This window comes from Pagrus pagrus (assembly GCF_965226575.1).
Source record: "Pagrus pagrus genome assembly, chromosome: 14".
Classification (NCBI taxonomy): Eukaryota; Metazoa; Chordata; class Actinopteri; order Spariformes; family Sparidae; genus Pagrus; species Pagrus pagrus.
The window spans coordinates 2786366-2814085 of NC_140198.1; the positions used below are offsets into that span (position 1 = coordinate 2786366).

The 27720-nt window shown below is 40.5% G+C and overlaps 1 protein-coding gene across 1 annotated transcript in view; it reads left to right on the forward strand.

The window, feature by feature from the left end:
• The first annotated feature begins 2657 nt into the window (after positions 1–2657).
• Positions 2658–27720, forward strand: part of wwc1 (WW and C2 domain containing 1) — a 50866-nt gene continuing 25803 nt past the window's right edge. Inside the window, exons 1-6 of the mRNA XM_084374211.1 lie at positions 2658–3682; positions 18044–18153; positions 18741–18944; positions 19335–19411; positions 20633–20712; positions 26291–26420. Coding sequence (XP_084230337.1) covers positions 3564–3682; positions 18044–18153; positions 18741–18944; positions 19335–19411; positions 20633–20712; positions 26291–26420 — 720 coding nt within the window. The 5' untranslated portion in view covers positions 2658–3563. The remainder of the gene's footprint in view (positions 3683–18043; positions 18154–18740; positions 18945–19334; positions 19412–20632; positions 20713–26290; positions 26421–27720) is intronic.

The window sequence follows — 27720 nt, forward strand, 5'->3', positions numbered from 1 at the left end:
AGGGCCCAAAGAACATGTTACAGTAAGATGACTGTTCTTTCTGACATGGTCCCACATAAAAACAAAACACATAACACACACGATAAATACATTTAAAGATATTCTCACTAACCTTTCAAATTTAATCCTGAGGGAACTTATTTGATTGATGTCTTCAGTTAATCAACTCGTCCAGTTTCACCATGAATGACCCCTGAGCGCTGACAGAGGACAGACTCGTCCACAGAGGATTAAAAAAAGGAGCTTCTGGTTAAATTTTTAACTCACAGCTAATTTACATGACTCAACACTATAATGATGCAAAGTGAGCTCACATATCTGATGACAACCAGAGGGTGTGGGGCCAATCAGTAGTCCAAACGCCTAATCAGCAGCAGTTAAGTGGAGGATTAAGTGCTTTATCTTACTTTATTTGAGTGTCTGCAAATGACTGTGAGTATAACTTTTAAAAAACTCCCAAGTCCATAATTTATTCCAAAAGTAAGGTCTGTGTGTGGCAGTATTATAATAATAAATGTCATTTCTCTTTGTCCTTCAGTTGCTTCATTTGCCCCTTAAACCACTGGGTCACCTTCCAAACAACCATGTGTTTTTTCTTTTCAATATAAAATAAAAGACACAAGGGTGTCAGGAGTCATCGCTCCAAGTTTTATTAAAATCAGAACAGAAATACTTCAGAGTCAGCCTGAAAACTGAGCTGAAGTCAGCCTTTAATCTGTCAGCGTGTAGCAGCTCAGCTTGTTGACCTCCAGGGGGCGCTGTGGGCTTGAAAGTTTGTTAATGCAGGAACACGTGAAGACTATAAATCACAATATTTATAATAGAGATGTATTAATAATGTTAATACGTGACAAGATGAATCAAACAGAAATAAAATGCATCAAACTGTCTAAAAGAAAAAAATACATTAAATAAATGCAATAAATGAACAGAATAATTAATAAAACACAAATAAACACAAATTGGACACAGACAATAGGAGAAAGATGAAGAAGAAGATGACCTTTGACCTCTTGCAGATCAATAAAGAGAGTTTATTGAAGACTGATTTTAAAACAATAAGGAATAATTAGACATTACATGTGTCACTGTGTAAGAACAGTAGAAGACTAACATCAGCTTCAGGGCTGCAACTAATGATTATTTTCATATTGATCTATCGATCATTTACTCGATTAGTTGTTTGGTCTGTAAAATGTCAGATATATAAGATGACGTCCTCAAATGTCTTGTTTTTTCCACGACTCAAAGATATTCAGTTTATTGTCATAAAGGAGGATAGAATCCAGCAAATATTCACATTTAAGAAGCTTAAATTTGATCGTTAATCACAATAATTGCTGTTTTATTCAATGACAAGTCATTGATTGATCGTTACAGCCCCATTAATCAGCTCTACTTATCAGTCAATCAACAGAAAATCAGTCAGCAACAATTCTGATAATTGATTTCTTGTTTCAGACTTTTATTTCAGTAAAAACAGCAAAAATGAATCAGTTCTGACCTCTCACATGTGAGGAAACCAGAAAAAAATAACATTTGAGAAGCTGAAATCAGAGTATGCGGAAATATTTTCTTTAAAAAGTGACTCAAACGGACGAATCGATTATCAAATTAGTTAGCGGTTAATTTAACAGCTGACAACAAATTGATTAATTGTCAGATCGTTGCAGTTCCAGTCAGTTTTCAGATGGATGGAAAAGAAAAGTGATGATATGTTAAAGAAAATAATGTTATTTTGTCCTCTGGTTCATCAGCATCACACACACGGACTGATTTTGATCATATCATCCATAATATAATCAAAGATACTTTCAATCCACCTCATTTGAGAAGCACATATTGTACTTTTACACTACATTTATTTGATAAGTTTAGTTACAAGTTACTTTGCCAAAGAAGTGCTTTTTTTTTTTAGCCAATAAGGTTTATTGTTGAACTGTAAAATATCCTGCCTCCATTAAGATGTATTTCCAGTAGTGACCCCAAAAATTGAGTATTGGTTGGGCTGCAATGTGTATACATGTAAATAAATATACGTATTATTTGCTTTTACTTCTAATTTTGATACTTGAAGCAAGTTTTTTCAGATACTTTAAGACTTTTACTCAAATATTATTCACATGAGTGACTTTAACCTTCAGTAATATTAAGTAATATTTTAGAAAGATATCTTTACTTTTACTTAATTATGACTTTTGTGTGCTTTTACAACACTGCTTGTGTGTTTCTGCATCTGACAACCATGACCAGAGGTCTTATTTTGCTGTGCCTCCATCACACATCTTTATCAAGATGTATTCATATCAGATTTTTCAAACCTTCGGCCCCAAAACATATGTAAATATATGTATTATTTGCTTTTACTTCTGCTTGTAGCATGTTTTTTCAGATACTTTAATACTTTTCCTCAAGTACTTTTCGCATGGGTGACTTTACCTTTCAGTAATATCTTAGAAAGACGACTTTTGTGTACTTTTACAACACTGCTTGTGTGTTTCTGCATCTGACAACCGTGACCGGAAGTCATATTTTGCTGTGTGAATTTGTCCACAGATGTTTTATTTTGAAGTCCCGGCCGGAAGCCGCGGTGCCCGTGTGTAGCTTCACAGCGGTCCCCCGGCTGAAGTCATCGGGACTGAGGACAGACTTTACCGCCGCTGCCGCCGCCGCCGCTTCCCTCCCGTCCCGTTTTTTTTTTAAAAAAAAGAAGGATAGTTCAACAAAAAAAATAAGGCACAAGTTCGTGTCGGGTTCGTCGGGTTTTCACGGCTCTGGATCCGCTCGGTACTTTCTTCTCTCAGCGGTGTTCTTGACTCTTCGTTCCCCCGCGGCTGGCGGCTAGCATCGGTTACTGCTGCTAAACATGGTGGCCTGTAGGCAAGAAGAAGAAGAAGAAGAAACGAGCCCGGTGTGAGGATTTGTTTCTGTTAAAGCTACTCGGACGGCTCGTTCCTGAGAAGCAGAACCGCTCCGGACACAACACCGCCCCTCAGTTTGACTTTTATTTGGCGGTTTGTGGACTCGGACGCGAGGCTGCCTTTCTGTTTACGTTGAAAGAAGCAGCAGCAGCAGCAGCAGCGGCACCGTCCGTGCTCCGTGGACCGAGGATAATTGTACTTCACTTCAAAAGTTGTCACCAGGCCGCCTCAAAGTTTCCAGCCACGGTGGGAAAAGTTGTAAAACGGGCGCTCACGTGTGGGAAAACACGTCCAAAAGCAGTTTTATGACCCGTTGTGGATGCCTCGACTCTCGCGTTGACATGAATTGGTGCACAAGTGCAGCTAACTGGAAGTATTTCATCCTCTGAGAGCTTCATTCATCAGCCCCTCTCTGAGCTCTGATCTGTGGATTATTATGGATTATTATTATTATTATTATTATTATTATTATGGCCTAATCCAAACCGCGCCAGACCGGGAATTTTGGGAATAACAGCCTGATCCTCGTTGATGTTGTTGTTGATGATGATGATGATGATGGTGATGACAGAGAAAAGCGATGGTTTCCCTTCGTTATGATTTTGAGTAGAGAGGAGTTAATTACATGGAGACTCGCCTGACATGCCAAGGAAGGAGTTGCCACTACCTGAGGGTTGGGAGGAAGCCAGAGACTTTGATGGCAAAGTCTATTACATTGACCACATTAACCAGGCTACGAGCTGGATCGACCCCAGAGACAGGTGAGACCGTGTGTGTGTGTGTGATGTGCTAATGAAGAAGCTGATGACCTTTGACCTCCTGCAGATGCTCAGAAATACCCCACACATGTCAAAAATAACAGAAATGCCACCAGATGGGTGATGGGAAGGTTGTGTCTGTGCCTGCTGCTGTGCAAGTACAGATAATGTTCATGTCAGGTTGCACTTAACGTAAAAAATGAAATGGACTTTGATCCTCAGTTCATCATCATAACACTGCAGGCTTGTTGTTTTTATTAATATACACCATCATCTTAAAAAAAAGAGCACATTTGTCCTCAATTTACAACTTTGCTGACCCACATTCCACCAAAAAACAAACAAAATTGAATTACTTTATTTTTTAAAGGGCTCGCTTTGCATGTCTGGACAATAAATGTAAATTATTTTAACAAGCCAAAGACGGATAAACTGTTTCTCCTGTTCAGGGAGCTGTTGCATCTGTGGTCAGTCCCTCGTTGCACTTTCGACTCCGGACTATTAAATTAATCACCCAAAAAATGTCTAAATTATCTGATTCCAGCTCCTTATATGTGAATGACTTCTGGTTTCTTTCCTCCTCTGTGACAGAAAACTGAATATCTTTGGGTTTTTTTCGAACAAAACAAGACATTTTAGGACGTCGTCTTGGGCTTTTGGGGAGCGCTGATTGACATTTCTTCTCCATTTTCTGACACGTTAAAGACCAAACAACTGATGGATGGATTAATCAACAATGAAAATCTTTATTCTCACCAGAGTGAATTTGCTGAGAGTGTTGTTAGATGTGCAACTTCCTTGACAACATATTCTACTCACAAAACAAGTTTGAATTACTTTTTTAAAAAGGGCTCGCTTTGCATGTGTGGACTCTAAATGTAAATTATTTTAACCAACCAGAGATGGATTAACAGTTTTCCTGTTCAGGGAACTGTTGCACCTTTGGTCAGTCCCTCGTTGCACTTTGCAGCAGGTCCGTACGAGAGCTGCAATGGTTAATCGATTAGTTTTAACAATTAGCTATTTTGATAATAAAACTTTATAGGTTTTAATCTGATTCCAGCTTCTTAAATGTGAATATTTTCTGCTCCTCTGTGACAGTAAACTGAGTTTTTTTGGGTTGAGGAGGTTATCTTGGGCTTTGGGGAACACTTATCAACATTTTTCACCATTTTCTGACCTTTTTATAAAGACTAAACAACTAATCAATCGATCGATCGATCATGAAAATGGCAAAAATGAACCTTTATGGACTTCTCACATAAGTGGAAACCAGACACATATTGACATTAGAGAAGCTGACATCAGATTTTTGACATTTGTTAGAAAAATGACTCAAAACGATTAATTGATTATCAAAATAGTTGACTGTAATTAAAACGGTTGACAACAAATCGATTGGTTGATTTGAGGACGTCATCTTGTGCTTTGGGAAACACTTGTGGACTTTTTTCACCATTTTTGGCATTTTATAGACAAACAACTAATCTATTAATTGAGAAAATAATCAACAGATTAACTGAGAAGCACTGGTCCATGGAGTCCAATTAGCAGACGCTACATAAGAAAAAGGAGGACTCAAACGTTGTTTTTGTCCAAAAATACTCAAAAGGAGGCAGAAGAGTATTTCTAACTGTCAGTAATTGGACCCGATTCTGTGAAATACCTGAAAGTAATACAAGAAGTTCAGTTAACAGCAGACACGTTTTCACTTTCCATCTTCATCAGTGTCGTCTTTACTGATGAAACTATGTTCTTGGCCCCAGTACACTTGTGGACAATCACTCATGTTGTCCCAAACCCCTAAAATATTCAGCTGACTGTCATTTATCACAACAAATGGCAGCAGAAACGTCACATCCCAGCAGCTGAAACCAGTGAGTGACTGGGAAGATTAATAGATTGTCACCAGAGTTGCTGAAAGGCCAAAAAACACAAGTTTGTGTCTGCAAAACATACAACATCCTCCATTCTCAGACAACTGGCTCAGATAAGGAAAAACCCCGAATACCAAGTGACACAGCAGTGATGACAGATGAAGGTGCTGAATCATACTGGTTTCACAGCGTTTATCCCAACACTGAAACCAGTACGACCTCCACTAATCCTGATGACCCGTTGAGCTGTTTACACAGGATTTATGAAGAGGAGACGAGCTGGACGTCGAGCTCTAAACAGTGTCCCCAAAAATGTCTCTTTTATTTTTATTAATGTCCTTCAGATAGTTGTTTATCTGTTGTTTTACCCCAACTCGTCTCCGTGCTGCTGTGTCATGTAAATATCCACCAACAGATCAGTGCATCTTCAGTCTTATCTTAACGAAGGTCCCTGTTTACGTCACAGCTTCATCTATAGACTCGGCCTGTTTTTTCTCCGTGCACAGACAGGTGTCTATGAGAGAAAAAAACTCAACAGCCAAAAATGTAGCTGTGTACTATATTGGAGCTTGAACACTGACTCAAACATAAATAAATATTATAATTACTAACAGTTAATCAATTGACCCTTTTTTTCACCAAGCAACCAGCAAAACACTCAGGATCAACCCTGATCTTGTGGTTTACATGTATTGCTGGACAGATGACAATATTTTGAACTAAAAATAAAAGGTCAACAATATTCAGTTCATTGCATGCATCAAATCCTTAGCATTAATGTCAATATAATGTTCAGTATTGTTTGAAATGTCTTGTGCAATATTGACTTTTTAACATCTAAATATCAGGAGCAGTATTTCTGAAAAGATATGCAATATTACCTTTTATTACATCTCAATATTTTTGTTTATAGTACCTCTTTTATTTTATTTGTATTGTAATTTACTTATTTTCCTCTATTTATCTTATTTCTTTTGTTTTTCTATTTGTATTTGTGTTTTATAGACAAATATCCCTCGGGAACTAGCAAAAAGTTGTTGATAATATATTTTCTGTCGATGAACTGACTGGTTAATCTTTGCAACTTTTACAGCTGAGATACCTGCAGCCAATTACAATAAAAAATACAGCAGGACATTCGCACAAGATACAGTTTGGTTTTAGGTCAAATTTAGGGCTTCGCAATACATCGTCTCAGCGTCGACATCGCAATGTTCGTATGTGTAATAGTCACATTGCAGGCAGGGTTAGTTAGGTGGTGTATGCTGGCTTTTTGCTGAATCACATGTAATTGTCCGACAGATGAAAATATCAACGGCCAAAACCAGTGGAAACTATTTAAGATAAGTAAATACATTCATTAGTTGCATATTAAATAACCTAACAATGTGTGGTTTTGCCGAGATTCGCTCCCCACGCGCTGCTGGCAAACTTCCTCCTGAAGTAAAATCTATATGACACCACACAAGTTTCAAAAGCCGCGTACTCTCATCAGCTGCCTCGCGCTACGGCTCGACAGCCTCGCCTCTGAAATGTCGGGCAAACTAACTTCACATTTCAGAGGCGTTTTTTGGGGTTTTCTCTGCATTTGAGCTGAACTTTAAGATGGCAGCATGTGATAAATATTAACCTGCCATTTAGTAGTCATTGGGCCACTCGGTGGCTGTAACCATGGTGACTTAAGCCCCACTGTGACGTCAGGTGTGTAACCTCTGTTGAGCTATACAAGTTATATCTGGTGAAAATTCTTCTATTCCTTCCTGTCGCAGTATATCCAGCAGAAAACCGAAATATCATAATGTGAGTTTTTTTCCAATATTGTGCAGCTCTAGTATAATTTGTATGAATGTGAGCGCTGTAGCCAAAAACTAGAAACAGTTTAATGGAGAAACGGCGAACAGCAGAATGATGAGAGGAGATCTTAATGAGAGCTCGACTCGCTGGCAGAAGCGATGTCTGTTTTCAGAGCTACAGTCTCTTCTTGTTTGAGTAAGATTCGACCTTGAAGCTGGGAGTCTTTTCTTCCCTGTGAGGAATGTCGACATCCTTTAGTGTAAAGTGAATGCATCAAGAAGATGATAAACAAGGTGTTCCTTCTCACAGTGTGCTCTGCTCATAAGTGATGTCTCTTAAGCCCTGAAAGGGGAGGCAGGGAATAAACAGAGGGCAGGACTTCCTCACTCCTGTTCAAACCATTAGAGCAGGAACGTGTTAGACTTCACAGGAATAAATCTCAGGAGTCAGCGCCCCGAAGTCATATCCCAGATAATACAGTTATTTTCAGTTCGGTTGTGTCCTATATTTTGCATTGTTTCAGTTATTATTTATATCTTGGTTTATGTGTTATGTCCTTGTAGCTTTCATAGGAACACATTATAATAGAAACGTACAGTAAATTGACCCATCAAAACCCCATGCCAATAATCCAACCAATTAACGACAAATCATGTTTACGTCACCATAACATTGCGTCAGTTTAACATTCTCATCGTCACGTGAGCCAGGACCATTTTCTCAAAACTCATCTTGCTTGTATGTTTTCGTTTCTGAGCTGTGTTGTCAACAACCAGGCAACATCACCAGGAAACAAATGTTAAGCATCAAATATTAATGCTGACAAATTTTATACTTTGATTCCGCTTTGGAACACGCCAACATTATTATGCAATCATTATGCAACTTGGACCCAAATAAAACCGACTAAATTGTCACTGTGATGGATTATTTACAGCATCTCTAACAAGTTTGAGGGCTTTTGAAGAGATCTCTCTCTTGCCATAGTGAAATGGATGGAAGCCAATGGTTGCTCAGAGTGTCAGAGCATATAATTAATTGAATACAATGGCTGTTTGTCAAAATACATAGTGAAATGGATGTAAGCCGGTTGTTGGGATGTCGAATACGATAGTAGAGCTGCAATGATTAGTTGATAAATCAATTAGTCGTTTGAAAGAAGACTAATTGCCAACTATTTTGATGAAAAATAAAATGTTTCATTCATTTTTTAAACAATAATATCAAACATTTTGACCACAATAGTGAATGGATGGATGAAATGTATGCTCAAAAAGTAGGACCTCGTAGAATTAATGAAAGACAATGGCTGTTTGTAAGTCAACAACACTGTGAAAGAAATGCAAACCAGTTGCTGCCTGGGGTGCAATACAGGCAATTTTATGGTGGTTAACAATCTCACCACAAGGTCCATTTAATAACTTTTCTGAGGCTTTCGATCACATGACATGATTTTCACTTTAAAGACTTTTCCAGGACATCTTTGATTTTGTCGACCAGATTAAAAACAACCTGCTCGAGGAGCTTAGTTTCAGAGAAATCCCTGATTAAAAAGTCCTTGGGTAATTGGTTGGACACTGCATTGTGTATTGTGTAGAAATATAGTATATTAGCTAGCTAGAAGTCGGTTGTAATAGTTTTTATACTGAAGTGATTTAGAAATCTTGGTTGACGTAGTGATTGGTTAACATAGTTTTTTCATTCAGCTCAAAAGCAAAGTTTTTATACAAATAAAGTTATTTGTAGTACCACGAAATTAATGGGATTGAGGGATAGATTTCTCTATAATGTTCCAAATATTTAAAAATGCAGAATACTTTATTTGGTACATAAATTCATATTGCACCCAAACCAGAAAAACTGACTAGTCATAAAAACATTCCTGAGTTATTTTCTTCTTCGCTGTTTTTCTCCCAGGGTACATCCAGCTCATTTACACTCCTGTAATTAGAAATCAGGTCTGAAGGTGTGTCTCTCATATCCATCGACGTAATAGGCTTAGATTGCCAAGCATGCAGCGCTACATGACACAGTCCCACTTGTACAAAAACCCACAGTGTAGAGGGGAGGGCAGATTTTCATGGGGGCTCGTTTTTCATCTTTACCAGTTACTTAAGACCCCTCGGACTTTGACACCAAATCCCTTTAATGGCTTATGTCTGGAATTCTGGAGGCTTAACACTTGTTTTTTTTCTTTGCTGTGTGACGGTTGAGTGTGAGTGAGAATACAGATCCTTTTCTTATTGCATTAGGTTGACTTTGTCCCCGTCTTTTACATGTTTTATGTATGTAGTTGATGCTTTATCCAGAGGGACGATAAATCCACTGTACATCAACACTACAACCAACAAGATGGGAAGAGTCGTTTTCCTCCTTCCTGGTGACATGCCTGAAATACTTAGACTTTTGCAGGCAGTGCCAGGTAATTCGTACCCCAAGTTTTGTTTTTAAAAATAATAGCTGCATTAGTAACATTTGAATATTGCTTTTGCAGTTAAAACCACAACCAGACACAGCTGCGTCGCTTCCACACAGGTATCTATTAAAGGGACAAACAAAGGGAAGCAAATTAAGATGCTTGACTGAGGTGAAAACCCGTCAACATCACAATCAAATGTGCAGATTGATTCAACGAAGAACCAGATGAACCTGAATGAAACACAAAAAGGAAATTTGCGAAGTCTTGGGAGGTGAAGTATCCCAGCCTCTTTTAGATGGACAGAAGATTATACTGCAAACCATGAACAACATACTCCCACGATAACTAACACTTTGAGTCCACTAGTTCAAGGCAGCACATCCTGGTTACTGTAATAAAGCTTTTTAACAGTCTTTAATGTCACATTTTAATTATGAAGACCTATAACCGTATAGTATCTTAATTAGTTAGAATATGAGTTGACTGAAATGGCAACCGTATTTTCAGCTTTGCACCAGCTTTTAAAAGATTTGATGTATTACTGTTTCTCTGTACTGCATCATGATCCATCTTGCATATTCTGCGTATTGGTTCCTGTCTGATGCGTTGGACCCGTGAACCTGTTGTTGCAGTGTTGTTGTTGATAATTGGCTCGTAATCCTTCAGCCACAGATGTGATGTTCAGATGTCGCCCACCTGTGCAGTCTCCCAATGGTACATCCAATCTAGGTCCTTGTGTTTTTGTGCCACAAATCATCACTAGTGGCAGATAAGGACTGTTGTGGAATTTCAGTGTGACCGGACGACGACAACAACAACAACAAGCAAACAAAGCAAAATTAATAAAAACAGAAACAGTCGTCAACAGGTGGGAGGTGGAATGAAGTGAAACTCCTCTGGTTAGGCAGCGAGAACGAGGATAAACCTCCCTAAACAAAGTCCTTAAAAATCACACACACATTCCTGAAACACACGACGTGAAGGAGCGAGCAGCGCGCAGACTCGCCAACCGAAGGCTCCGATTCATCTGAAATCCCTTTCACTGCTTGCCAAGGTGCAGGGGGTCAAAGTGCAGCGTGAGGCCCCGCAAACTGTTAACTGGGATCTGAGCAGAGGCCTGCTCGCACACCGCTGCAGTGTAATTTATTTGAATACATAACCCGCCATGTTATAACTTATTTATCTGCAGCAGCTCACAACAACAGCATTAATACTCCAGTGGTTTCCCAAACTGACGCAGTACATAAAACTGCTGAAATGAGGAGTCAGACAGCAGACATCGTCATGAAAACAGCCGGTTCCTCTGTTATTGTGTGCAAAAATAAAACGCCTCTCTGCAGATGCACATTTTTTTATCTATTCTTTTTAATTCCATGCAGCTGTGATTCACATTCATACGCTTGAACAAGTGCTGGAACAATTAGTCAATGAATAGATAATTAAATAAGAATAATTTGAACCAGGGCCAGTACACTGAGCTCTTTTCTGCTGTCTTCAGTGCTGCTTTCACCAAAGACATATCTCACTGTGTTTGTGCCGGGTAGAGGAGGCGAAGATAGTTGAGATATATCCAGCTGTCAAGTTTAGTTGTACTTATTGGAGAAAAATTGAGTAATTATAATACACCAAACAGCAAATAGGCGTACATTAGATGTGTTTAGTAACGTGGTTTTCCTCTAAAGTTCTCAGCAGTTTATCATAGTTTTCCCTCTCGCTCTTGTTTTACCTAACTGCATGCATTTCAGGTGATTGAGGAGTATTGGCATCTGCTGTTTACATTACAATGTCAACAAAACGTAGGTTGTTCCAGTGCAATTACTAGTTTCAGGATTTGCCTCCGATACTGCCCCAAAATCCTAGATTGGATCTAGGCTAGTATGCAGGTCTATGCCCTGATCCGATACCACGTCGTTTATTGGCCCTTAAATCAGACCATGACACTTCTACCTCCACCTCTATAAAAATGTATGAAATAGTATTGGAACATCTCGAAGCAAAAACCTCTTCTGCCTGTTCTGCCTCCAAAACACTTTTTATTCCCTGACAACTACGTGAAGCTGTTACCCACGGACATGCAGCATGAGTGCCGTAAAAAAGTGAAATAAACTCCGATTCCTACATCACAAAGGCTGCAAGTAACAAGCAGCAGAGAGGCTCAGAGCCATCTTTCTCTAACAATGTTTCTGTGAAGTTTCAAATCATCGTTGATGAGCAGAGAGAGAGAGACGGAAAGAGAAACCGAGGACCAGTTGGCTTTGAATTTAATGCTGCAGCAGTCATATAAAAACCGTCTTATTATACTCTGTGGTTTAGGAATGAAGGAAGACAGCAAGCCTTACATAAAGATGTTGCTGTCAGAGAGTGTGTGTGTGTGTGTGTGTGTGATATAATCTCATCCTACCTGAAACCCTCAGAGGAAGAGTCACAGATATCTGATGTTCTTTATTTGAATATGTAATGTACCTGCAGCCGTACGGGACTTCCAGAGTGCGGTGCTGATTTAATTGTTTTATTACATGTCTGGCTCCAGCTGACCATCATTTTCAGTGTTGATTAATGTTGATTACAATTTCCCAGAGCCTGAAGTGACGTCTTCAGATTGCTTCTTTGTTCCAACCAACAGTCCAAAAGCGAAAGACTTACTATCATCCTGAAAGACAAAGAAAAGCAGCGTATCATCTACTTTAAAACACTGGAACCAGCAAATTGTTTGACATATTTTAATAATCAGGATAGTTGGTGATCCGACTGGCACTTAATAATTACGATATTTTCTATCAGCCAGTATATAAATCTTTTGCAATGACCCCTCAAATATGATTATCAAACGCAAAGATATGGAATAAAGACAGGATATCTGACAGCGTAACAATGAACTTTATTGTCTAAAATGACACCAACCCACTTAAACAGTAAACTTACAATGAATTTAATAATAAATTCATTGTGTGTTTCTGCATTGTAATCTCTAAAAGCTGTCATATTGGTGCATGTTGGACGACATGTATACCAATATATCTGTGATAGGCTAATATCAGGCGATAATATCAGCCAACCACTGTCTCTGTCGAGCGCTGTTATTTTCTTTCCTGTTGGTTAATCATTGCAGCTTTAACCATAGGCATGCTTTTTTAAAAAAAAACATTCAATTCTTCCTCTTCTAATCTGTCGATCTAAACAAACTCTTGCTAAAGTGTAATGCATCAGATGTTTTAAGTGTTCGTTAGCTCTGCCGTTGCATTGAAAAGGTGGCCATGGACTCTTAAAACGTACTCAGAATATGAATGTCTCTGACCTTGGAGATGAAACAAAAAAGGGGAACAAAAGAAGGAAAACTCTCGACAAAGCCGCCTCTGTAGCTCTCGCAAAGTGCAATATCATCGATCCACCCTTGCAGTGACGCACTGAATGCATGTCGTCAGGTTGTAGGAATGTTATCTGATAACACTGTCACTGGTGTGAACAGAGTAATGTGCAGAAACACTGAAGCAGATCTAATTTGTCTTTTTATGAGCAATTTGTTTACCATAAAAAAGCGTTTTATTCGGTTGCGTTGACAGTTTATATAATGGACTCTGAGGTGAATGTGAAGAAGAGTGAGGGAGCTGTGTGTGTGTGTGTTGTGTGTGTGTGTGTGTGATTGTTTTACTATTGGACCTTGAGCGGCTGTGAAATGTAGCTGGAAGCCTCATAACTCGACTCGAGGAATTTATACGCCGCTCTGAATGAGCATTTCAGCGCGTCGTCGCCTGACTCACCGCTCAGATATGCAGCCCGCCTCCCTGTGTGTTTGCACTCTGCCGCACGCTTTGTCAGTTTGCATTAGCGCACCGGGGCCCGGCCTGGCTGTTTACCTTGGTATGTGAAACCTTGGGGGGGTGTGTGTGTGTGTACTCGGCTTTGGGCTTTAAAGGCAGATATAGAGGCAGTATCGATATCCTGCAAATTAATTTTTGACCACTTTGATGCTGAAAACATCACAGGAATTCAGTGTTTTCCTCCCAGAGTTTAAGATAAGCTCCTTAAAAAACATGCAGAACATCATGTGACACTGAAATGTATTAATTGGCGGGGTTAGCAGTTATATAAGGCAGGGTTACGCACTCTGCACACAAGTGAGAGGATAAAGATCAACATTACTTCTGTTTAAAAATCGGTAATTGCCTCGTAAATGTGGCTAATTAAAATAAAACTTTGTCTGCAAGTGTTTTTAATTGTATTTAACCCGGCTGCTGTCCAGTGTGACCCTCATCAGAAGAGAGAGTGTGCGTTTCTCTAGTAACTCTTGACTAACCTGCCAATAAAACTTGTACGAGCGACTTTACGGTGCTCGGACCGGTCAACCAGCAGCGCGCTGTCAGTCCATGTGGATGACTCACAACATCTACTGATCCACGTTTCATCCGAGCAGTCTGATGCCGATCTGGAGTCAAAGACACCAGCTTCAAATGAACCACCTATCGAAGCAATCAGAACTGACACTCCTCTGACTTCTTGATGTTCAGCGTTCAAGCAGAGTTTAGATCGTTCTCTAAGGTTTTAGAAACCAGAACATGAAGTAAAATAAATAACTATGTCAGTCCAATAAACTGAGGAAAAGCACTCGATGTCTGGATCTGACTTCAGCCTGTGCAGTCTCACCAGAGGCATAAACAGAATGTCAAGTGGATTTATTTAAATTGGTAAATCACAAATGATCCTCTCAGGCGTTTTCCACGGACGGCCAGAGTCTGCACCACCAGTAGTTAAAGAAAATGATGAGGCTGCAATAAAACAAGAAAAGGATTCAATTGAGTGTGAACATTTTAGCCGAGAGGATCCGTTCTCTCAAAACAAGTAACACATTTGCATCAAATTGTCTGGATTTGATTTGACACTGCGGCAGTTTGATATCACAGGTCTGCCACCATACGATTAAGATTTGATTCAATATAAGGGCCTGAGATCAATATCAGACAATATTATCTGCCCGTTTAACACAATCAGTCACAGAAGAGCCTGCCACCCTTTTCTTATGTGCTTCAGAAAGAAACGGTTCATAAATGATTTAAATAATTTGAAGTGATTTTAAGGACAACATTTACTTTAAACTAATACTTTACTAACGCACATAAAACAAGAACATTGAACAAAAATATTAAATTTGGCTCAATAATAACTGCTGTAAGTGTCTTTATTGTATTTTTCTTGGCTTCCTGCTGCTAGCACCGTTTGAATGTTGAGCAAGGAGGTGCGCTTGGACTGAAGAGGTGTCACAGACGTATAATGGGAATTTCAAAATAAAGGCGTATCCTAAAGATGATGATATGGATCGATGGTTTCACTTTGCACTGATGATATTGGATTGTTTATCATTGAATCGATATATAATTACACCTCTTCATGTGGCGTTACGTGGCATCCAAGCATGTGTGAATGAGAAGCGCAGTGTAAAGTGTGTCGGTATAAAGCATGTACATTTAATGAGTGTCTCCTTGTATGAGGTTTGTAATGTTTGAAAGAACACGACTGGAAGTGCAATTACTAATTGGTAAAGCTTCAGCTTCACACACTCCCGCCACACATTAAGTTTATTGGATTGGCTCACGGCTTTACAATATGTCGACTCTCTCTTGCTGTCTTTGATGGTTTTGTAGCTGTCGCGTCAGACAACAGAAACTCATTGTTGAGGTCAGGGCTCAAATTAGCACCAGCCATCAGCCAAATGCTCGTATGATATGCCAGTGGCTGGTAGATTTACTTCACTCACCAGCCCCAAAACAATGATCATCTATTGAGTGGCTGGTTAAATTTGAACATTTGTGCAAAAAAGTTAATTTTGCACCCTGGTTGAAGTATAAAAATACATGGATACGTACTGTTCACAGGCTCAAGATAATAAAGATAATGAAACATTTCTTTGTGAATACTGACACGTAAGAAATCAACTGAAATATCACCGGACAGCAGTCTTACTTCAACTTATATTCTTATTATGTTGGTGAGATCTTGTTGAAATGTGTCTTATCCGTATACCGGGCGGACAGAATGAGCATGAACAGACAGTATTTCAGCTTGTTGTTGTGTTATTATTTGTTAATTATTACCATGTTAGTAGTTTCCGTCCGTATTACCACATACTGTAAGCCACGGCAGGCAGGCAGTCTGAGCACTGGTGCAGTGAAGCATGTGAGAAGCTCTACAAGTGGCTATTGAATGACTGACAGTGAAATGGAGGCTGGGCCGCCGCTGCCAGCTGGTCCTTCGCTCCGAGGGAAGCTGTGACGGCGAGCGACGAGTTTAGGTCAGCGACTCCCCTCGGCCCAGGCGATTACACGACAGGATTTAGCGGGTGAGAGGAGAGAGAGAGGAATCAAATAATGGGATGTGGATACCCGGCCAGCCAACCAGCAGGCTTTTTCTGGGATCGGCGGTTTGGCAGAAGCCTCCCTGTCTTCCCGAGCTAAATTTAGAGCGGAGCTGAGGGGGTCTTCTCCGGGCCCCTTTCATTATTCATCAGCTGAAAAAGGACCCAGTTCAGTTTCTCCCTTCAGCAGCGAGCCGCCGCTCTGTGTTTGTGTTTATCTTCAGTCACGAAACACAACAGGCAGCAGAGGAGAAAAGCCAAAGACAAGAGTGTCGCTCTTTACTCTGCTGGTTGTCTGTCGTCTCTCATGGACAAATCAGTGAGCGGTGCTCTTCCTTACATCTGTTTGTTTGTGATATTTCAGATACCGATGATGGGAATATGGAGAAACCTTAAAGGAATGATGTGTCTAACTGATTAGTTTATTTGAGTTTCAATACACACACTAAAACAACACTTTCAGTTTTCTTGAGCCGGACAATGACTCCCTCAAAACTAGAGTCCAACAGATATGTTGATCGGCTGATATTGGCCATATACTGCCCTAAATGTGCCGGATATGAGCCGATATGAAAACTCTTTTGTCTTAAGAGATTATAATGCATTGAGTCTATTGTTCAGCTGTAAAATATCCTTCCCTCTTGTGTTTGAAAACCAGATTTTAATGATCATTGAAAACAAAATGTGTGTATACTGGCTGATTTCTCGGTCTCGTATCGGTGTCAGCCACAAAAATCAAGTATTAAATGGTCATTTTCACTGCTGATGCAAACATCATTAATAATACAGGTAGGCCTGAAGTCTTGTGGTCATTGAAACACTCAGTTATGTCACAACAAAATGTAGAAATGGTTGAATTCAAGTCGGCGTAGGGCCGCCGTAGGGCCGAGGGTTGCCCCAGAAACCTCCAGGCGATGCGTCAGCGCTGCTTGTGGAATGCCACGGGCCGGTTTCCTCCTATTGTGGCCGACAACAGGGACCCCCTCCCTCCTCTCCTTTTCCCTGTGAGGTGAATAGAGGACTCAGTGAAACACCAGACTACTCGCCCCCACCCCCTCCACTCACACTCACCCTCCTCCTCCTGAAACCGCTCTCAGACAAACACAGTGAGCTGGGATGAAATAAACCATGTGGGTCTGACACTGTCTGGCTTTGTTATAGAGCTGAGATCACAGGTTTTTTATGATTTCTGCAGCATCGTCGTAGGTTTACGACAGAATCAAATCGCACTTTTTACAACTAACAGTCTGAACTTAAAGGGTTCGAACAGTTTGCTTTCGCAGAAGACAATTTAAACCAGTAAATCCTCTCATGTGGTAAAATCAAAACTCATTTTTGTCATTTTTGCTTAAATAAAAGTCTGAATCAAGTCACTGATGAGCAAAATTGCTGGCGATTCATTTTCTCTTTATTGACAGATCATTTAATTAACTAATTGTTTCGGCTCTAGAGCATTTTCAGAAAAAGATTTCACACATAATCTCGATGTAAACAGTCCATTAATCAATTTTAATTGGCTGAAATAGATTTGTACAAGGTTTCTGCTCACTGAGGGAGAGTGTCTGCTCTGAATGTGCATTAATAACTCATTTAGTTGTTTTTCTGTCCTGCTGATGACTGTTTCATTCAGCACCCAGCAGTGCAGCTGAGTGTGTTGATTCATCGTCATAATTCACACTGAGCTGGATGCGATCATTATAGTCATTATGTTGTTAATGTGTCAATCATTTTACTGCTGAATCAATAGAAAAAAATATTAAAATGTGTGAAAATCGCGACACATTCGCTCAGAGTCCCAAACCGTTTATTTAAAAATAATGTTTTTGTCGATATTTCTGTCGCTCAGACTGACGAGGTCTGTGAAGTTCGTTGATCACAGCGGAGACGATTCTGTCTCTGAATCTGTTTTGTGATTTTGTTTTCTTCAGGCAGACGAAGCCTCTGACGTTTGCTGACTGTATCGGGGATGAGCTGCCGGTCGGCTGGGAGGAGGCGTACGACCCCGTCGTCGGAGCGTACTATGTCGACCACAACACCAGTGAGTTAATAGTCTGTTATCCGTACTGCTCGTCTCTCCATCCGACTTTCCCTGTTCAACTCTTTACTCTCCAACTTCACCCTCTGTCATTACTGCTCCATGTCATTTGTATTCGCCAGTTGCTGATCTAATCTAAATGTTTTAAAACTATCTGTTGTTTAACTGTGAAGAGGACTGTTGAAAGGTATAATCATCTAAATTGTACATCTGGGTGCAGCAGTCTTCCATCACTGTTATTATAACTTATTCATTGTTATTGTTAAAGTTTTGAAAAGCAGCTAACGCCTGCACACGTGCTCCACGCCACAGAAGACGCACACGGCCACGTAACTGCGGCATGGAGAAAGTGTGCAGACGTTACACTGTTTTCATTCGTATGATTATCCCGATGTGATGTCCGTATAACCAGCCTCGCCCACTACTTACTGTTAACCAGACTGAATTAAAAGTAATGTATTCAGTCTTATAACTCGTAGCCCTCGTGTCTGATTGGATGAGTCGTGTTTGAATGTAGAAATCTGTTCTTAAACATCACAAAACAAGATCTAAATCTTCATTTTCTTCCTCTTCACCTTCTTTCCTTGCAGAGAGCACCCAGCTGGAGGACCCGCGGGCCCAGTGGCAGCGGGAGCAGGAGTCCATGCTGCGGGACTACCTGGCCGTGGCCCGCGACGCGCTCAGCGCCCAGAAGGAGATCTACCAGGTGAAGGAGCAGCGGCTCCGCCTGGCGCAGCAGGAGTACCTACAGCTCAACAACGCGTGGAGGGACAAGTCGACGTCACAGACCAGCTGTGAGTGCAGCGGAGAAAACACAGACGTGGTGCAGCTCGATTTATTTTACACTGAGGGATTATTTTGGAAGTGAGGATCGGAAACACATTTAGGAAATAGAAAAGCAGGGGAGGAAGCTCTGCTTGGATCTGACAGTAACACAAAGCAGGTGCTGGTGATGGCTGAAGGTGGCAGGTGGATTGATTCTAGACAGAAACAACTAGTTGACATTTCTTCAGTTTAACAGAAATAAACACATTTCCCCAAAGAGACTTCATATTGGTGGTTCTGTCTCTCTTTCTCAGAGGTCTCCTCTGTCAGCTCTCCCAGCTTTAACACAAAGTAGAAAAGGATATCAAGGATTTGTTCTTTAATGTCTCTTTCCTCTTCATATCTGATCTTCCCTGCAGTGAATTCCAGATCGTCCTCGTCCAGCAAGTACGACCCTGACATCCTTAAAGCAGAAATAGCCACAGCCAAAAGTCGGGTAAGAGCCTTCCTGTTTCAACCACGTGATGTGTTGTTATGATCGGATCAGTCAACGTCTGGCTGATACCTGGCAACTAAACTGAACCTTTATTTCATGACAATCCACTGATTATAATGTTATTTTTGTACATTAATTAGTAATTGTTTAGTCTAGAAAATGCAGAGAAGATTTCCCAGGAAACATCTTTAAATTAAATAAAAACATAAGAATATCTTCACATCGGAGCTTGAACCAGATAGTGTTTGACATTTTTCTTTGAGCCTTTGTATTGTCTACTTGTACGCCATTGTTGTTCATCTTCAACAGAACAATTGTGTGTTGAAATGACATTGGTAGTGAGCAGGAGGATATTTCGTGAACAGTGCTGACTGAAATGTGAACAAACAGGAAGCCGCCTCGTACGATCACTCCTCCTGGCTGTGGATCAAATATGTAGTGGAGTCACCTGCACCCAACACCAGACACACTCCCCAAGTTCAGCCGTTTTAATTGGTCAAAAGCCACATGAGCTCATACTAAAAGCATTCTTGCTACATGTTTCTGTGTGAATTCCACCTCAGCTGCAGTTTTAATAGTCATTTTGTTCTTTGTTTTATATTACAACTTGTCTGATTTGTCTTATTCTCAACAAAATCTCATGTAAAGACCAATAATGAAGGTAAAAAGTATTGTGTGTGTGTGTGTGTCTGAATAAATGAGACAGTTTGTAGTTTGCACATCTTAAAGTTAAAAGTAAGAGTTTGAGTCAAAAGCCTCATTGATCTTATTTCTCTGTGTCGTAGAGCTCCATTACTGTCCAGAAAACACTGGGAAAAAATGGGCAGGGATTAAAATATATATCTGAGGGATTGAAAGATGGGGTTAATGTGAATTACTCGATAACTTCACCTCTTCAGGCCTCACACATACCTCCCCCCATGCCCAATGGCTCACTTTTGTTCTCATAGATACCACCACCTAAATACAAGTGATTTTTTTCATCACGATCCTTGAGTAAGTCCCTGAGAAACTAATGAAAATGTTGCAATGTTAAAGAAAGTGAGAAAACAGAAAGATTTACACCTTTAGATCAGATATTATCTAACACATCGTTGGTTTTGGCTTTTCATTGAGTTTGTCGACCAAAAAAAAAAAAATATTAAACCAGCCTTATTTGTTAATTTTTCTTTTATATTTCAAACTCCATAACTAAAAGTTTTTCTCACCTCTGTGTCTCAGGTGAACAAGCTGAAGCGGGACCTGGCCTGTATGAAGCAGGAGCTGCAGTACAAAGAACAAGGCTTTGAGACCCTCAAAGAGTAAGTGAAGCATCCTGACCCTCAAACTGATTCATGCGTTTTCTCGTATTAACATCTGGATGCATTCCAGTCTTTCCTCCTCCACCTTGAATCCTCGCCGAAGGGCAGGTTGACAGGTATGTTTGTTGACAGCTGATTCTGGGATCTGATCCTCACGCTTTATGCTACCACCAGCCCTCCTAATTTAATTTGACGAGCAAAGCAGGACAGTCAAAATCTGACTTGAATAGCAAGTGTTTGAGTGACCTTCGCTCAGTCTTTAAAGTTTCACCTTCTGCCTGCAAAGTATCTCACAGTTAGTGCTGAAACCCCGTGGAGAGAGTTCTTATGCAGACCAGTTGTGGTGTGTCAGGTCTACAGTCATCGTCTAAAGGTTAATGAAGTATAATTGTATTTTTCTTTATTAGGAATTACCTTACCTGAGATAGTTTGTGATCAGGCTGCCATATTTTTCCTGCTTGAAAACGGACCTGCCCAACTTGCATTTGTCAGTCAGCGCTATGTCACGTGATTCATTGCTCTTATTGGCTATAGGTCCATCGAAGTTGCATCCAGAGGCATTTTGGTCTGCACCTATTGATATTGCTCCTTGAAAATCGATCATTGACCTGACAGAGACAAAACTAATATGCATGTTAGTTTTGAAATGAAATGATGATAAGATCAATGTTTAATGCTTCTTTAGTTGACTGATGAAGCTTGATTTATACTTTTGCGTTGAATCTTCGCCGTACCTATGGCTTAACCTCTGCGTAGCCTGATGTGCACCTCCCAGAAATTTAACTGCACGTCGCAGTGATGCGGACCAAAACGACTGTGATCGTTGTGCTTGGTAGAGTCACATTTTCCAGCTTCTCCTCCGGTGAGTAGCGGCTGTGCTAATACCGGGGATTATGACCGGTAGTTTCCCCAGTAAACACACTGCCCTCTTTGGCTGTCGCAGTCCCACCTGACCGGCCGGCTGCTGCTCTTCTTGGGTTATACTTACCGCTGTTACGTGCAAGTTTAAATCAGCATGAATGTCTGCCCCACTGCTCAACACATGTGGACTCTTATCAACTGTTTGGTTGTTTGCTGACAGAAAAAGATCGAAGATGAAGACATTCATCCATTTTCTTACGATCTTAGCAAAGATTCCCAGCATCTCCAAACATAAAAGCATTTTCAGAATTGCTTGGCACATTGTAGACATTATCTGAGTCACACTCTTTCTTCAAGTCACGTCTCTACCTCGCTCTTATCTCTCATTTTTCTTATCCTTATCTCCGATCTCTCAGAAATAGTAGAAATACGGTTGTACAGTAGAGATGAAGGAGTCAGTCCTTCTTGAAAAATGCTGGACATGTTGGAATTTGCCCCGTTAAACAATAAATGTAAATATGTTGCTCGAGCTAATGCGAGGTTGTGAGAAAACTTCAGTGCGGTGGACTTGCTTATCAGCTGAGTTATTGCCTCAGCATTATCGCACATTCCATCCGATCATTAAACACCGACACCTCATAAACGCACCCGTGAATCAACAGCTGAAGAATGCGGATTTGAAGGGAAACAACGCTTCTATCTGACCTACTTCTCCACCTCAGAATAAGAAGCGAGTCCTTTAGAAAGTGTAAGGTGTAGCAGTGAGGCCATCAGCGAGGAATGTTGATCTGAAAGGGATCCATTCTTCTTTTTGTTCATCTCGAAGACTGAAGCCGTCTGTGATTTTTTTGTTTTTGAAATTCGGCACACGGTGAAAGCCGACCGGCAGTCGTGGATGTTGAATCGAGCAGGAATGTCCGGTCTGTTTGTCTTGCCTCACGCGGCACAGTGAGAGTGTCAGGAGGATTAAAGAGTAGCAGAGGCAGAGTGGTCGGACGGCATTCCTCCGTGATTTTCCTCTCCTGTTACAGTCAGCAGACGGCGTTCAGCGACCAATCGCTGTTTGCAAAAATACGAATAGGCTTATACTGGAATGCAGCCGAACACTCCTGATAAGATTTGACAGAATTACTGGTACATTGGAGGGTTTTTTTAATGATCTTAAAAGATATGTAGACCAGAAAAGTGGCAATATAAGACTGTGTGGCCAAAAGTATGTGGGCAACCCTGTTCATATGCTCAAGTTCTTCTTGGTTCTTCTTCCTTTCTTGCCTGTAATTCACTGGATAATTTCAATCAAGACCAAAGGGAGAAAAAGCTTTTTTCATGGTTTTCAGGGCATAGATGTATTATTAACACGATGTAATGTTTTCATTATTTAATATCACGTTCATTGTGAATATCGCAATATTGTGACACCCCCTAGTATTTAACTGAACAGGTTTTTTAGGCCACAGGCAAGCAGCTCGTGTGACTTCAAGCAAATGTCAGCAAACTTACATTTGTACTTTGCGTATCTGTCAGCGAAATACACCAGTTTGCCCAAAAAAAGCATCAACTTTAAAAGAAGTTTTACCTGGATGAAACAGCAGGATATGCAATATATTTTTTGGGGTTTTTTTTACACACAGGTATTGAATCGTACTCGGCATCAGCTGATACATAAATTCAGGCATCCAAATCTGAATCTGGAAGGAAAACAAACTGTATTAGAACTAGGGATGGGTTTTTTTCACGGATTACAGTACAAAACACTCGGGATAACTCGATTGCCGTGAATTTTCATTATCGGGGTAATCGTGAATCAGGATAATGATCAATACCCTGACACGAGTGACTTGAAAAAGCTATTTAGCACGATAACGTACAGAAGGTGTCTGCTGTGGGCTGCAAACCCACAGGTTCAGTTTGCATTCTCATTTCTGTGACGACCATCCAGCTCGTTCCACTTAACACTGTGTTTCTCACAAATAAAGGATCTTCACATTAGATATGTGTCGATACAATAAAAATATTTATTTCTTAACAAATGATTCCAGTATGTTTTAGTGCTTGACGTGTATTTTATTTACTGGTTTCAGTCTCAAAAATCCTTTGTCAGTAAGGCTCGAGTATCTATATTAGGGGTACACATTTTAAGTAATTTCTTTAATCGACAGTCGGCTGCCTTAACAATCGATTCTCAATTATTCATTAATAATTTATGAAATAAGACATTTTTCCTTTTGAAAACTGTTCTAACCACTGACATGATCTGTGGTTGATGTCAAATGGCTGCATTCAGAGTTAATATAACAGATAAAGTTATGTAATGTTATTGAATTTTAATATCAGTTTATGTAAAATGTCCTTTTGTATTTAAATAAAATAGGCATTACTCATATTTTTATTCAGTCCATTCTCTCACACCAGTGTTTTGTGTTTTATTTGGATATATTTGAAAAACAAGTAGCTGTAATCTGTTTTTGTCAGATACTCTCTGATGTATTTGTGCCCGTGTCTGATCGTCGATTAAGACATTTGTAATCATTAATCATTAATCATTAGCATCCCTTGTCCATATACACATGGCCATAATATATGTTTATATATTATGTGGTGTATAATCTGTATAGTGTGCTGTCTCTTCAGGGCCAGGATTGAAACCACAGGTGTGAGTTTTTGAGAGCATTTATAACGTGATGTCTGGATCCATCCAGTCCTCACACAGAGACAAGTTCTTGTTGTCATGGTGACGGGCAGCTCCCCTGGCTATAAGACCATGACTGTACCTGGCGGCCCCCCAAAGACACTATTTTACTCATTTAAGAAGTAAATCACGCGGCGGAGTTCACCGTAGAAACGTTAAATTGCGTGTCAGTAGTGAGTTACATGTTTCGGTTTGGCGAGTCTCTCTTTCTCTCTGTGTTGTTTTTAAATCAGTCATTGTGATTTTAGTTGTAAAAAGGTCCATAACAGCGTTTTCACTGAGCATAAGTCCATGTTTGAGGAGGACTTAGAGAGGATTACTCGTTCTCTCTGCCTGTTACAGACTCTCTCGCTCACTTCCTCGTTCCCTCTGTACCTTGTTTTCTCCCTCTCCCTCTCCCTCGCTCTGTCTGAACCTCCTCCCCCTCGTCCCTCTCTGAAGAATGTGGAAGGACCTGTTATTCGGATGCATGCATGACTAGCTGATGACAGGGTTTACATAGCTGCTGCTGCCTCCGATGGCCGTTTCCTGCACCGTCTCTTCTGCAGGGTCGTCTGCCCACAGCCGAAAAACAAGATCTCATGAGTGTTACCTGGAGGTTAGGGGGGGGTTGAGGAAACATTTAGTGAAAACTTGTTTTACCTGTAATCGACGTTTACCGAGCATTTCCAGGTTGTTTTCGTCCACGCTGAAACAGCCGAGTACAGTAAACCTCTCTTCCCCGTTTGTTTTGACATGAAATGCTCATTATAGTCATTATCTGGTGTTAACAGAGCGTCACCTCCTGCTCCGCATGAACACCTCCCCTGTTTTAATACAGCAGAGCTGTCAGTCTAGTCGCGCTCATCTACATATTTTTGCCTTTCATTTTGTCAGACAGCTAAATAAGTATAACACAGTCATTTCATTTCCTTTTTAACAGTTATATTAACTTTCATTGTTGATTCATCTGTCGATTATTTTCCAGATTTGTGGTTTGGTCTCTAAAATGTCAGGAAATGGGGAAAAATGTCCATCAGCGTTTCCCAAAGCTCAAGATGGCGTCCGCAAATGTGTTTTATTTTTTCCACAACCCAAAGATATTCAGTTTACTGTCATAGAGGAGGGAAGAAAGCAGGAAATATTCACATTTAAGAAGCTGGAATCACAGAAATGTGACTTAATGCAGCTTCTTAAAAAGATGAAGGTCCTCTTCAACGGTATTAAAAAGTCTGAAAATGTGACAGCTGCTGCGAAACTCATCAAATGTCAATTTTAGAAAACTATTTAAAGACTTAAATGAATTAATATTTTCTTATTTATTAATCTGTCCTTTCATTTAGTGCCACTTGTCCAAGTCCAGGTCATATCAGATGAATTTATTATATCATTAGGAATTATTATTAAATACTGCTGCAAAGTACTGACAACATAATGTGATATAATGATAATTTTAGGGGAATGTTGTTGATCTCAGTGCTGTGAAAAGGCAGAGTAAAACAGCCGGTTGTACCGATAAGTAGACATGTTTTGTTACTTTCTGATTTAGTAGAATGAACACTGGTTTTAAACTTCTGCCTCCTCCATCAGCAGCGTTCTTTGTCTTTTGCAGTGTAAAGTTTCCACAGTTGTTCCAGTTGTTGTTTCTTCTACAGCCATTTTAGCGTGGAAGCAGTTTTCTTTCCACAGTGATCAGTGGAAGCAAAAATGCTTTCAACTGCCAGTTTAATATTTTTATGGGAAGTGAATGAGTAATGCTATCTGCTGTCCTAGATGCTTGCTGAGTTTCTGAACCGGGGAAACTTTCACTCACTTTAACAGTGTTGCTGTTATTTGTGTACACTCAGCTGACCCAGTTCTCTGTGGAAAGAGGAACAGGAAAAAAGAAGCTAATTAAAAGTCATTAGATGTTCGACACTGATGATTTTTTCCAGAGCAGCTGACGGTGAAAGAGGTGATCCGGGGACTTTTTTACGTCTGACCTCCAAACTAACCTTCATCTCTTGTCTCATCCCTTCTCTCCCTCACCCCTCTCCTCATGACCTCCAGGATTGACCTCAAGGTGTCCAACAGCCCGTCTGGCTTCAAGCTGCAGGAGGCGCAGGCCATCCTCAACGAGGTCCGCTCCATCCGAGACGCCATCAGCTCCGGGGAGAAGGAGAAACAAGAACTCATGCAGGTAAAAATGGAGGGAACCAACGCTAAAAGTAAAGTACTACTATGCTACTACCACTAAGTTTTTCAGATAACGTAGACACCTCTGCTACTGCAACTCCATCTTAGGGGAAACACTGAGATGTGAAAGTTAGCATTGTTCAAAGGCTGCTGAAGGCAGGATGTCCTATGATCCTGTATCGACTCTTTGATGAGAAAAAGAAGAAGGAAAGTGGAGACAGATAATCCAAATACTGATATCTGATAACGAGAGCCACGTGGATCATGTCAGAAATCACAGCAGGGTCACATCATCAGTAGGAGGATTGAATATGGCTTGTGTTTGAACTGTAGTGACGAGTTTTATTGAGTTTGCAGTAAAGTTTTCTTTTTATTTATTGAATGACTTCGTCTTGGTACCAGGTCTGTTTGCTTCTCTATTTTGAGAGATGAGTTATGGTGGTGGTGGTAAGTGAGTTAAGATGGAAGGTGCACACATCACCCAGTTGACCCTGGAAAAAGATACATTATGTTCTCGTCGTGTCTCTGAGCTACTTTCATTTGTTCCTGCGACTCTGCAAATGCGATGTGTGTGTTTTTCCTACGCAGAGGTGTTTTTACTGCCTGCAGCTCCGTATAAAATGATCCCTAAATAGATTAAACGAAATGTGCCATGGACTAGATTTGAAAAGCTCCGGCTTATTTACCACAAGATGGACTTCTACGGCGATGTTCAATTCTGAAACTCCCCTGCGACAGGAAGTGATGTGTGATGAAGAGAGAGAATAGAAAATGAACAGCATGAGATGATGAAGTAGAAGTATAAGCGAGGGAATGAGGCGAGGAAAAGGAGGCGGACTGTGAATAGAGGACATGGGGCCATGAGACGACTCCCAGGAGAGTCTGTACGCGTGTTAAAACACTTTACGTTATATTGCTGTGAGAACGAGGCCAGATGCACCATGGGAGATTTAGTGAGTCGGAGGAGCTGAGGCTGCAGGGAGGCAGCTGGTGTTTTAGTGGCGTTGTGATGACAGCCTGTCGAGTTCAGTCAGGAGGTGAAGAAACGGTCTGTGAGGAGGCTCGTATGAGACGAGTTTTTTGGAAAGTGAAAACAGTTTTGCTGATGGCAGCAACATTTTTCTGCTGCGGGGGTTTTATTACCTTTGTAGCTCGTGTGGTTTTAAACTCTGAGTGGGAGAGTTAGGAGCACCTGCCGGCCGTCTGTCTCTGTTTCTGTCAGTGTGGATTTCTGCTTTTTCAAGTCATTCATGCGAGGACAGTCAGGATTTACACAAAATATCTGTTTAACATAGCCGAATTAA